Source organism: Pocillopora damicornis, chromosome 10 (genome assembly GCF_964200805.1).
Source record: "Pocillopora damicornis chromosome 10, jaPocDami1.2, whole genome shotgun sequence".
Classification (NCBI taxonomy): domain Eukaryota; kingdom Metazoa; phylum Cnidaria; class Anthozoa; order Scleractinia; family Pocilloporidae; genus Pocillopora; species Pocillopora damicornis.
In genome coordinates this window covers 14,225,146-14,238,328 of record NC_142679.1, presented here as the reverse complement: position 1 = coordinate 14,238,328, position 13,183 = coordinate 14,225,146, and the positions used below count along the sequence as shown (strand labels likewise).

Genomic DNA, 13,183 nt, shown 5'->3' with positions numbered 1-13,183 from the left:
AATCACAATATCAGAGCAAATTAGCTTCACCGCGTGCGATTGAAAAAAAAATGAAAATGAAAAGAACAAGCTACTGAGGCATCATGGTCTTACGTATCTATAGAAGAGTGTAGAACTCCGTAATGGTCTTAACGACCTGTTGTGGAATAGTCTCAACATTCATTCACTCATTCTATTATTGACTCGTTCATTTATTAATCTAACCACACATTAATCTTTCATCATTAAATTCATTCTTACACTCATGCATGTATACAAACTTATTCTTTCATACTCTTACTCATTCATTCGTTGATTTATTCATCTCTCACTCATTCATACACCTACTGAGGACTTTAACCAAACCTCGAAATCTTCCTATCAGGTATTTACAGGGAACACTCAGGATAAAAATGAACCCGCTGGTAGCGTCATCGATCCACCAATAGTCGCCCGGTTCATTAAGATTCGTGTGGTAACATCTAAAGGACATCCAGCCTTGCGAGCCGAATTTTATGGGTGTACCGAAGGTAATCTCCATAGGAAAATTTTTAGGTACTTCAGTATGGGTTTCAATTCAAAAACGAATTCAGAGTGTCGTATAAAAATTTTTTATCATATATTCTGGAGTTACCTACAAGGTTTCGATGAGAACGGGAACCCAGTCGGTAGATAATGTCAATGGTCTACGGTGGAAAAGAAGGAAAGAGTCAACATGCCAATTAGAAAGTTTTTAACGTAACATACTACGAAAAAAAAGAATCGACGAGTATGTTAATGAAAACTTTGCTGAATTTTACTTAACCCCTCCATAATTTTCTCAGTAAGAATCGTTGTAAAGTCACTTATATTGCAAAACTTCTTCTTGGTACATTCTCTCCGCTGCAGAATGCTTGCGTTTCCTTTCATTTTCTCCCTTGTTATATCTATAGGATTCGAAAAACCGAAGGCCTTGGTGTGCTTGGAAGCTCTTGGAATGCAGAATGAAAGAATTCCAGACTCTGCTTTAAGTGCTTCAACAGGGACTGCCATCAACGGCAGATTACATTTCCTTTACAGGTCAGGCCGACATGGAGCCTGGATAGCACAAAAAAATGATAGGTTCCAGTTTTTACAAGCAAATTTTGGAGACTGGACAAAGATCACCCGAGTTGCCATTCAAGGGAGATCAGACGCGGAGCAGTGGGTGAAGAGGTTTAAACTTTCATATGGCTACGATGCAGTGTTCTTCAAAGCTTATTTAGAAGACGGTGCAGAGGTACCTAGCGTCGCTTTCTATACTTATGAGTAATTTTTTCATGATATACTTTAACAATACTTTCCATGAAAGATAACTATGTAGCAGCACCAAAATCGAGCGCAAAGTTCTTTTCCTTAAGGTGACAATTTGTTGCACTTCTTTCCTTTCGTATTTTTTCTTTGTTTTACGGTATAGTGCCGTAGCATATTTTGTGCGTTCTGTTGCCCTAATTTGGTAAAATGATGTAATAGTGGAATTGTAATAGTCTGTTTGTGAAGTCAAAGCACTTACTCAGGGATCTGGAGTAAAAATGTGCATAGCATGGGTATGGCATCAGATTTGTGGTTAGGATGAGCTAAAGGTGTAGAGGAGGAGAATTAATAAAAATATGAGAATTTTTGTTCAGATGAGTGGCTTAAGGTGATTCCTTAGAACAAAAAAGTTATAGAACAATATATCTTAAACTTTCCATAAATATTCCTTGCCAATGTCTGTTTAAAAAAATCATGACAGTAAAAATGTAGGTCACTGTGCTTGTTAAAGAGCTAAAGACAATCGCACCTCTTTACTGGGTCTATTACTGAAAAACAATACCCTGTTCTCGGAATGCGCTCGCTTTTTCGCCTGATTACGTGGTTTTTAGGCACAGTTCAGTATGCGTAGTTCAATGCTGAGGAATCACCTTAAGCTTTCCTTTCATTTGAAAAGGATATATAATCTTCTTGCGTTCTAGCAATCCTCAGCTTTTGAACAGACATAAATGCCCTTGGATTAAATGTTTCTTATTTTATCCTGTGAAGGGGTAAAACACAAAATTAAGGCCGGGTTTGGTTCAAATCCAGAATACTTTTCTTCTCTTTCGTAAATGCTATCAGTTTTTTTTAGTGCCTTGTACGTGTAATATCCAGATGAAGTATTGAAACGTAGAAGATTTGTTTACTCTGCGGAACGATTTAATAGAAAACGTGGAGGCTCAAGTACGGTAATTGACTTCTTTCTCTTTTAGGTCTTTACTGGTAGTGTTGATCGATATACCCCAGCATATCATGATCTAAAAAATCCCATCATCACTCGATATATACGAATTCATCCAGTGGAATGGTATGGTCACATATCTATGAGAGCAGAGTTTTATGGTTGCAAAGATGGTAAGGGAAAGCAATAAATATTCCCGCGTGATTACCGACGTAATATGAGGCCATTTATGTGGTATAAACTAGCAAGTTTTCTAGTAAGATTATGATGTTCTGTAAATAATTTGTGGGACAAAAATATTTATTTTATACCATACAAATGAATAGTACTTTTTGTGTGCGCTAATTAGCTCGTTCGTAAGTGATTTGCAAATACTATTCACCTGCGAGCAGTAGAACAGGTAAAATCGCGAGTAGCTATTTAAAGTCCCAACCACTTTTTGGTACATTGATAGAATTAATTACATTTAAACAATTATTCACCTCATTGTCGGTGAAAGTGGTGGACATTTACCACACCACTTTGCAGCTTGGTAAATATCCAACAATATTTTCCTCCAGCACCGTAAATAATTGTTAAAAAAGTAGCGAAACATGCTGCTTTTGCTTTGTAAAACGAAGATCGACGGATACGGCTCTTCTGAAGGGGTGATAGTGAAGAGTGTGTAATTCGCTCATAATAAGAATCACCCTTTCCTCCCTTCGTTTCAATTGGTGCTTCGCAGTTTCCTGGCTTTAACTATCTTTGGTCTTAAATTATCAGGATTTGAGCCCCCAAAACTGGAATGCCAAGCAGAACTTGGAATGAGCAACGGGAAAATACCCAACAGCGCTATCACTGCTACTACCAGCCTAAATCAGTATTATGGTCCAGAGCGCGCCAGACTGAATACAGTGAAGTCAGGGAGTTTTGCTGGAGCGTGGATTCCTAATGCGCAGGACCTTGGTCAATGGATACAAGTTAATTTGGGAAAAATTGCAAAAATAACGCGTATAGCCACCAGAGGGAGGCAAGAGGCGGGTCACTGGGTTAAAAGCTTCTCTCTTACCTACAGTGTTGAAGGTGGACCATTCTTGCCTTACAATGACAACCAGGTATAGGGTGGACGTGACGTTTCGTTTTTTATCAAGCCTCCTTGAGTAACAAAACTAAGTTTCATTCCTCTAGCCACTATATATGTTCGTATTAATTCTGCAGATAGGAGACCTGTGCCCCTAAAATGATCTTTTTATATGGTGTGAGTCAACTGACAATTGTGTCCGCGCAGCTCAGCCGTGTTTTGGCTCCGAGGGGAACAATTTGAACCTGTGCGTTCTTGATTCCGATAAGAGCAAGACAAAAATATCAGGAAGCCCTCATCGATATCTTTGTTTATTTACGTGCAGTGTGGTTCTCTCCACATGTCACTTATCTTTAAACGATGCAATCTACGTTAGTCTCATCTCTTGGAAGTGTTCCTTTTTCTGACAAACATGAAACACCCTTGTTACGTTTTAGTCCTTAAGTGACAGAAACAATAAACTCACCATCACCTCTCATGTTTTATAGGTTCTTCCAGGCAATACGGACCAGAATACAATAGTTGGGAACATTCTCAATCCGCCTATAATATCACAATATATTAGAATCCACGCAAAAGAGTGGCAAGGTTACATAGCACTACGTTTCGAGCTTTACGGATGCACAAGCGGTTAGTAAATCGGTTTAATCAATAGCCTACATAGGCCTATTGCCACAAAGCCACTCAAAATCGTGTCAGAATACAATAACTCTCCAACCTTTCTATTTTCCTTCATTTCAATATTATCTGTACAATTTTGTTCGAGAAAAGTTTTTACATGAAAATTCTCCCTGCAGTTGAAAACGAGAATTTTAGGTTGAGAAAAGAACCCTTGCGGGAAAAAAAATGAAAGAGCTTCTCTTTTTCTACATCTTATGGGAAACTTACCGGTGAATTCGGACTTCAGCAGTTGTTAAACCACGAAAAAATCCTATTTTACTAAATTACAAAAAAATTGATCACAATTATGAAGGCAAAAAGAAGCAATTCCAGGGAAGAATAATAAAATGTATGTTTATCACAGCATATTTTGATATTGGGCACAATGCATACAGTAGTTTGCCATGTGAGAGTCAATTAAATAGGTCGCCGGAAAACTTAGCCTTGCAGTCTGATATTCATTCTGAGATAAGAAGTAACAAGCAAGGTAAATCAAAACCCCGTTTCCTGTAGATCTCATGAACTCATCTAATGTAAAACCATAATAATAATTTCTTGTTGAGCCACCGATTTTTTTTTGCTTCCTAGGTTTTCCCATTCCCAGTGTTCCTCCATGCCAGATTCAACTTGGGATGCAAAATGGCAAGATACCAAATTCTGCATTGTCAGCCTCATCGAAATTGAATGCTAATTATGGTCCTGAAAATGCGAGACTTCACTTTCATCCCGTCGGAGGCCGCCAAGGAGCCTGGATTCCAAGCGTTCAGAACCATAACCAGTGGTTCCAGGTTGACTTTGGAGTTGAGACCCAAGTCACACGAATTGCTACCCAAGGTCGCCAGAATGCAAATCAGTATGTCACAAAATACACGTTGAGATACAGTCTCGATAAATCTTACTGGAACCAGTATCAACCATTTGGTTACACCTTGGTGAGTAAAAAGTCCCTCAATTTACCATGGAGTATTTTATCATCATCATCATTGTTATCATTATTTTTATTGTTTTTTTTTTTTTAAAGACATTTTTGGCAAACAGTGACCGGTACACAGTCGTAAGCCACGATTTACCCAAACCTATTCGCACGCGCTATTTGAGGATTGTTCCAGAGGAATGGTACAGCTACATCGCCCTGAGGGCTGAATTCTACGGATGCAAGACAAGTGAGATTAAATATCTTGCGTGTATCAATAGTTTTATGTTGGCTTTTTTCTGATTTTGTTGTTAACAACTGTTAGTTACCTTAAAGTACTTTCATAAGGATCGCTATGGGGTAAAACAGTCAAAAATTTAGCCGTTAGGCGTAAGAGAAGTCAACCGTTATAATTTTCTTTTCTATAACATGTAATTTTGAGTAATTTTGGGTTGAATGTTAACTGTTAAATTGCCAAAATTTTAAATGTTCGCCGTAAAAGCCATTACCACATAAAGACCATTTACCACATAAAGACCCTTTTGTAGACACTGTGTTACGTCATATATGCAGGGAAAAAATATTTTTTATGTATTTTTAGATAATAGATATCACCTGCTAAAAAAAAAAATGGCAAACACTTCATCATCTTTGACTTTCCACCGTAGATGATGGAGGGTTTTCAGAGTGGGGCTCTTGGTCTCAGTGTTCCAAAACGTGTGGAGATGGGCGTCGGAGTCGCCGTCGATCATGCACCAATCCCCCTCCAAGCCCTGGTGGAAAGGACTGCTCTGACCTGGGACCTGAAACACAATATGAAGATTGTAATGATGGAAGCTGCCCAGGTAAACGCAAAAAAATTTTTCAGTCAAAATCCCACTTCTTATCTTGAGAGATTCATTGGAAAAAAGTAACATTTATTAAGGATGAGAACATCAAAGTGAAAAATTGTGCTCGGCTCCAAGCTGTCTATCAAACAATCAAATTTTCTGTCAAAGATTATCGCCCTTAAATGGAGCAGGAATTTCTAGAGGACACTAGCATGATTATGCTGACAATAATTTTTATTTTCGTTTTGAAGTGAATGGCGGATACTCTGCTTGGTCACAATACGGCAAATGTACCAAGACGTGTGGTGGCGGAGTAGAAACACGCAAGCGCACTTGTACCAATCCACCACCTGCGAACGGAGGCAAAGACTGCGATAGTCTGGGACCAGACATTTCAACCAGAGAATGTAACACACGCAACTGTCCAAGTGAGAAACTGTTAACTTACTTTAACGAACTTTAGATAAGGCAAATATGTATTCTTCCCCTTGAATATCAATTAAAATAGCGATTGTTTTGAAGGAGAAGCATACCTGGTTTATTTCATGTCACCTTGTGCATTACTTGGATCCAGTAACGGAACGTGGTAGCTTTGAGTTTATTTCGCTGGTGGTAAAAGGATGATGACTGTGATAACCATGATGATCAATGTTTTGTATTGATTTTGCATTTTTGTGGGAATTTCAGAATATTCATAATTAAATAGACAATTTATTTAAGGCTTTTTTTCAACGTTAATTATACCATAGTGAATATTGGTTAATAATGAATATTGGTGACGGACATGACATGCTAGATTTGGATCGGTTCGAATTCTATTCTTGGCCAAGGTTATGTAGTTATTTTCTTGGCCAAGACACAATTTGCACTCAGTGTCCTCTTCTAGATATTCTGAAGTATTAATAGTGACAAACAAACTGTTAGCAAAAGTTTATGAAATTCCAGGGAGTGGAATAGATAGGTATTTCCTCCAGAGGAAGTAGCCACATCCCTGGTCGCTTTGGAAAGCCCTAAAGGTGCAGGTCACTTGGCTTATGAACCGTTTAGCACTACACAAGGCAACAGTTGACTTCTTCTTTCTTTCCAGTTGATGGTGGTTATAGCAATTGGCTCGAATGGAGTGCTTGTTCTGCTTCATGTGGTGGAGGAAGAAGAGCGCGCAGCAGGAAATGTGACAACCCTGTTCCACAGCATGATGGAAAGAACTGCGTCGGACCCTCATTGGAAACAGAGCAGTGCAATAACGAAGAATGCCCGAGTGAGCGCGCTACATGTTCATTTATTTTGAATTTTAAAGGCAATTGAAAAAAATCAAACCCCATGGAAATTGCAGTTCGAATTGAAAATTCTAGTGTTTCTAAAGCTATAATAGCGAAACATTCTATACTCTCCCAAAGAAGGTTTAACGGTGCACGGTTCGTCAAACTATATGTAGGTAGGATTATTTGTGTAAAGTGAATTTTCAATCTATTAGCCTAGGGATTTATCATCACATTTATTGAAAACCTCCAAAACTGTATTAGTTCATTGATTGATTCCGTTAGGAATCAAATCCAAAGGTCAGGGTCGTACCTTTCACATCTATATCACCTGGGGGCCAGTGATACATTTGTTTTTTACCCGCTGTGTATCAAGAAGTAAAGAAATAACTTTCAATTGTTGATGTCATGATAAAGAAACTCATAAAACCTCATTTATTTGTAGGGAATGGTGGGTACTCTGCTTGGGGGCCATATGGCAAATGCACTAAAACGTGTGGAGGTGGAAAGCAATATCGAGAGCGAACGTGCACAAATCCACCTCCAAGTGCCGGAGGAAAGGATTGCTCGGGACTTGGACCGAGTAAATCAAGCAGAGAATGCAGCAATCAAAATTGCCCCAGTGAGTATGTGTTTATTTAAAGACTGAAGTGTACCATACAGAAAGCTTTATTTTCCCAGTGCACAGAGGAAAATAAAAAAGGCATCAGGTGCCAACTACAACGCTTAGGTCTGAATCAAAAGAAAGAAAGTACCATTTCGACCTGCGGAAAGAAACGCAATGGAAGATATGATCCTCGCAAGTGATCTGCATTCAAAAGATTTAGGAAAAGGAAGCCTGAAAAATTTGAGCTTTAACGGGATTCGAATTCGTACCAACCTTATTCTATAAGTTGGACTTTTCTATCAACTGAGCAACAAAGCGCAATGTTGGGAGCGAGGCAAATTCTTCTCTAGAAGGTTTATTACTCTCTTTAAGAAAGCTGGTTACATCCAATTAAAAGTAATCTCTAAAGTTGCCAATATCGGTTCGGGATGCACAGTAAAAAGTTTTTTATGTTTTACGTGTAACTGTTTGGACGACATTGAATAACATAACAATCCCCAACTTCAACTCTAGTTCCTTAATTGTTACCTTTGCATACCGAAACGTAAACGGTCTTTATTATGTACGAATCCATTATTGTCACGTTTACGCAGTTGACGGAGGTTACACTAACTGGAACGGGTGGAGCAAATGTTCTGCTAGCTGTGGAGGAGGAACACGCCAACGTGATCGGCAGTGCACCAATCCCAAACCGCAACATGGTGGAAAAGATTGTTCGGAACTGGGGCCCATCCGTCAGACAGAAGTTTGTAATACAGCTGGATGTCCAGGTTCACATATTCTGTGTATAATTTGGATCGATGTCAGTATCTCAGCAACCGCGCAGCTACCCCTTACCCAGCGTACTTTCACATTAGGGGAGGGGTTGGTGCGCAGCTGCTCACACTGACATTAACCAGATCATTTCATGTTGAGATTTTTTAACATCTCTCGCCATTAATTAATTTGGCTTAAACTTCTTGCCGTTGAGCCCCACTAACTTCTCTTCATTTACGACATTTTCTTCTGCTTCTGACCTTCTTTACTAATTTTTATCCGTATGCTTAGTTCATAAGATCAATAGTCAGATAAACCACTGCCAGTAATTTTGAGGTGAAAGAATCCTAGTTTTTACGACCAAATTTTTGATCTGAGTCAAATCAATATTTTTAGTTGATGGAGGTTATGGACCTTGGGGTTCCTGGGGCGACTGCTCTATTACTTGTGGCAAGCAAAAGGGCAAACATACACGTGATCGCTTGTGTAATAACCCAGAACCAAAGGATGGTGGGAAGGACTGTTCAGGTCTTGGAAAGGATAGCGAGACAAAGTCGTGCACACCACCAATAAAGAAATGTCCCGGTAAGTTTACCGATAATAATAACCACGAAAAAATCAAGTTCAGTTGAGCTTGCTCACCGATTTCAATTTCTGTATTACTATCGTTTTCCCATAATCCCTGGAGGATGTTTTATTTATCAATACCGTGATCCAACCTCTGCTCGTGTGGAAACACTGAGTGGTTTCCACTCCTCTACCTCGAGATTTTTAAGCCACTCACTAGGCGCACAAGATTATTCCCAGACGACTAGATGCAAGAATTTAGAAATTACTCAAGTCGGATTATCTTTGAAGAGGTCTCATAAAACATGTTGAGACCCTCAGCTTGATCGTCTCCTGTTATGCATAGTTTATGATTCTTCTTTTGATTACGAACATGTCATTAAGCGCATCATTTTTACTCCCAGTGGACGGCGGATGGGGAGACTGGAGCGATTGGAGTAAGTGTTCAGTTACATGTGGAGGAGGAGAACTGATCAGAGAAAGAAAGTGTAACAATCCTAAGCCTGCAGCTGATGGTAAGGATTGTGAAGGAGACGAGGCAGAGACGAAAGAGTGTAACCCTCAAGTGTGTGGACGTAAGTAATGGACGTTTGCATTCTCCTTTCTTTACATGCCGTAAAATGTGTACTACAGATGGAAACTATGTTTGTCACGCTGGACTCCCGATCGTGGACTCCGAGGTCAAGCCTTCGATTGGCCACCGTATTTAGTAATAAAGCATTAATCGCTTCCTATGTGAATCACGACGTTTAAACTGCATACAGTTATTCTTATGCATCATTAACAATGTTGAACAACTGCAACTTTCTTTTACGAGATTTATGATTTTTTTTAAAAGCTGTATAATTTGATCCAAGGTAAATTTTCCAAGCCTCTAAACGATTACACTGATGGGAAGTAGTTGGACAAATGACCGGAGAGGGTGTGGGAAGGGTCTCCTGCAATGCGCAAGTTTCCCGCTCACTGGAGGAATACTCACAATATTTTTTCTTCGTTTTCTCAAAAGCTGAATGGAAGCCAGTGGGTTGCTTCAAGAATAGCGATCGCGCTCTCGACGTGGTTCTTGAGAGAGTGGGAAGCAAGAAATCAATAAGCGCCCGCTATGCCGCGTGCACGTCAGCGGCTAACAGTGCAGATGTGGCCTTGTTTGGTATGGACGACAGGAGATGCTGGACCGGTGAAAATGCAGAAAGCACATTCAGCAAATATGGAACCTCAGGGCAGTGCAAGACAAAGAATGGATTAGGTAGTGGTCTGTCAGAGTCGGAAACAATGTTTGTCTACGAGAAAGACGCAGATGGTAAGAAAACTTTTTTTTGTACCCCATTCTGTTTTCTGGTGAAAAGGAAACTGGGTAATGATGTACTGATGAGAGCAATAAAACAATAAAAATGATCATAATTATAGGAAAAATGCTTCATTGTGTTTAAAACAGATAATGACCGAAGTCTTATTTCTAATCTATTGCTTATACGTATTGGGAAATCTGTATGATTGATTAAGTATTTTATCTATTTACTGGAGCCTTTATATCGTTTGTTCACGTTGTTCATGTAATTGCAGTAAGTAAAACGTGATCTCCATAAGTGCATGTTCATCATTTTCGTAACGAGTATGATGATAAAATCAAAACGAGGAATAATTATCGATACCATAATCATCAATAATTATCGATGCAAAATTAAATAGTGCTAACAGTAATAATGATAACAACAATGAAATCTAAATTAGAGAATGAGATACAAAATACAAAATAGGCGTGACTTAACAATTTATCAGTTGTAAACTTAAAGCTAAAAGCCAGTCGTGTAACCACTAGAATTGCCGAAAAAAAAAAAAAAAAGGGTGAGAGAACGCAATTATTGTTTGAACTCTGGGAAATATGAAGTCATAACTGATAATTCCCCCGCTGTAAAGCACCCACATAGAAAATAAGAGAGCCTTGAGGTGGGACGAACGTTCTGACCACGGAATTACATGAAAAGCGAGAATGATAACCACCAGTGTAACTGTTAGACATAGACCGTTAGAAATTTGGAAAGAGACTGAATATAACGCATATTTTTCTTGAAATCATGGAGGTACACAAAGGGCGTTTAGAGAGATCTGATTCCTAATTCTTCTTACTATTTTTCACAAAGGGGACTGGGCACAAAAAGGATGCTACGTCAACAAGGCATCGAAATTGGCTTTACCAGACTCTTTGGACGACGGTGTCGATAAAATACAAGGTAATGACAATGTCTTCTTGTACTGCAAGGAGAAGGCTGAGTCTTTAGGCCACGAGCTATTCGGAGTTGACGACAAGATCTGCTGGGCGGATAACGATGGGGAGAACAAGTACGATAGGTACGGGAAATCCTCAACATGTTCTGTCAGCAAAAGTGGCAACGGGTCCGGCAAGGAAATTAATGGTGACATGTTTGTCTATAAGTATGAATAGTGATTCAGGTAAGTTCGGAGTTTGTTTTCAAATTGCTAAAACTTTCCCACCTCAGCTATGCAGCTGGCGGATTTAACTTGTGTGGTTTATTACCTGCGTATGATCACCCCATGATAGTCAAGTTGAGCTTGTAAACTTTTTTCGGGGAACACGAACGATATTCTGCTGAGTTCACCTCTTGGGTATCGAGTAGAAAACCTTGACATTTCGGACCCTTAGCCGAATTCAAGTCTCGCAATCCATTTTCATTTGAAGCTAAAACCAAAATAAAAGAAAACGACACCTTAGAAGTTAGAGAAATTGAGTTAGTGGGTAATACAAGCCATCAGCCAGTTAACCAAATCAAGAGCAAAATTATAATAAAGGGGGTAAGTTTCTAAAGAGACTGTGGTGCCGCGTCGGTGAGGGAGCGTTAGCCCTTCGTCATCAATTTCTGACGAAGGGCTAACGCTCGCAACGTCAGCTTAAAAACTCCTTACGGTAGACAATTTACGTCGTCAACTCAGTTTATAAACGAAATTACCCTGCATGACCAAAAGTAGCTATTCACGTTTGTTCAAGACTTCAAGTACAATGTAGGCAGTTTACAACTTTTCAAAATGCGAAACTCAAGTCGCATATATATTATCTTTCACAGATCAAAGGCCAGAGTTATGCAACTCAAAAGTGGATTAACCACAGAACTGGAATGTACGCGGAAACAAAAGGGAAATATCATAACACAAAACAGTAGTCTAGCTACTCTCTGGTTTATAAATTGTAAGGATATTGGGGAAAAAGTTTAGCGCGCTTAATGGGTTAATAAAAAAGCAATGAAAAAATATTGATTGCATTATTTTTCTTTCCATGCCATTATCATACCGTTTATCATCCGGAACTCAATTTGTCACAGCAAAAAAAATATCCACAAACTAGAGTGGAACGAACAAAACTTCTCATGAGAGTGCCCATCATTCGTCATCATTCAACTTTTTAAACAGGCAACGAAATTAACATGTTACTGATGACTTCTCCCCCCTCCACCTCCCTTCCTCTACCCCCCCCCCCTCCCTCCTCTACACAAGAGTTAGCCTTCGATAAGGCGGTCGGCATGTTCTAAAGTTTACGTTATAAATGCCGTACATAAACAGTCAAGTTTTCAAGCCCATCCCAGGTTAAGATACCTGAAAAGATCCTCTAGAACCCCTAAATAAAACCCAAAGGCAAAATCTCTTTTGTCGTTAATTCACAAACTGTGCTACTCAATTGTAGTTTTACTCTATTCCCTCTGTTTTACAGAACTTTTACGAGATATTATCTTTAAATACGCATCATAAATTCGGATTCTTTCTTCTTTTCCTTTGAATTCTAAGAAATAATTACTAACAAATATTTAACGAAGTGGAGGTACAAATGCCCAGTGGTGGATAATTAACGACCGGCCACGAGGCGGCGTGCTCTCTATCCACCGCTAATCACCGACACTGAGGTGAACGGCTATTTTGATAGATAGTAAATCAGTGAGGTAAGAAAGCAAAAAATATTATTTCGACTCATTTATTCCTGCAACGATTACAATATTCTCATGCGCAAATACCGCGCGCTTTGCTCGGAGGTGAATAGTGAAGGATAATCGGTGATTGGGTAGCCAATCAAAGCGCGCCTTCAACGTTATTTACTGTTTTAATGGATACTAAAATTAAATATTGAACTTCGTAATTATACTCTGTATCCGGTACAATAACCAAGTAATTTCTGTGGAGTTTTAATTCGATCAAGGCCACTTTTTTTCTTTGAATATTTAAATTTAGGCATCTGAAGAAAGCAATCACAGATTTTTAGACTAATCTCGCTTTTCCCGCATATGACCAGAGTACTTGGTAAACATTTTGAAAGGCTTTTCCTCGAATATTTC

General features: G+C 39.1%; 1 protein-coding gene across 1 annotated transcript in view; it reads left to right on the top strand.

The window, feature by feature from the left end:
• LOC113664795 (uncharacterized) overlaps positions 1-12,001 on the top strand; it is a 32,214-nt gene extending 20,213 nt beyond the window's left edge. Inside the window, exons 27-43 of the mRNA XM_089184132.1 lie at positions 365-509; positions 912-1,237; positions 2,226-2,367; positions 2,957-3,288; positions 3,743-3,884; positions 4,503-4,846; positions 4,936-5,077; positions 5,496-5,672; positions 5,909-6,085; positions 6,745-6,915; positions 7,362-7,538; positions 8,117-8,293; positions 8,676-8,864; positions 9,251-9,421; positions 9,853-10,146; positions 10,988-11,297; positions 11,927-12,001. Of these exons, the coding sequence (XP_089040258.1) occupies positions 365-509; positions 912-1,237; positions 2,226-2,367; positions 2,957-3,288; positions 3,743-3,884; positions 4,503-4,846; positions 4,936-5,077; positions 5,496-5,672; positions 5,909-6,085; positions 6,745-6,915; positions 7,362-7,538; positions 8,117-8,293; positions 8,676-8,864; positions 9,251-9,421; positions 9,853-10,146; positions 10,988-11,289 (3,408 nt within the window). The 3' untranslated portion in view covers positions 11,290-11,297; positions 11,927-12,001. The remainder of the gene's footprint in view (positions 1-364; positions 510-911; positions 1,238-2,225; positions 2,368-2,956; positions 3,289-3,742; positions 3,885-4,502; positions 4,847-4,935; positions 5,078-5,495; positions 5,673-5,908; positions 6,086-6,744; positions 6,916-7,361; positions 7,539-8,116; positions 8,294-8,675; positions 8,865-9,250; positions 9,422-9,852; positions 10,147-10,987; positions 11,298-11,926) is intronic.
• The last annotated feature ends 1,182 nt before the right edge of the window (positions 12,002-13,183 follow it).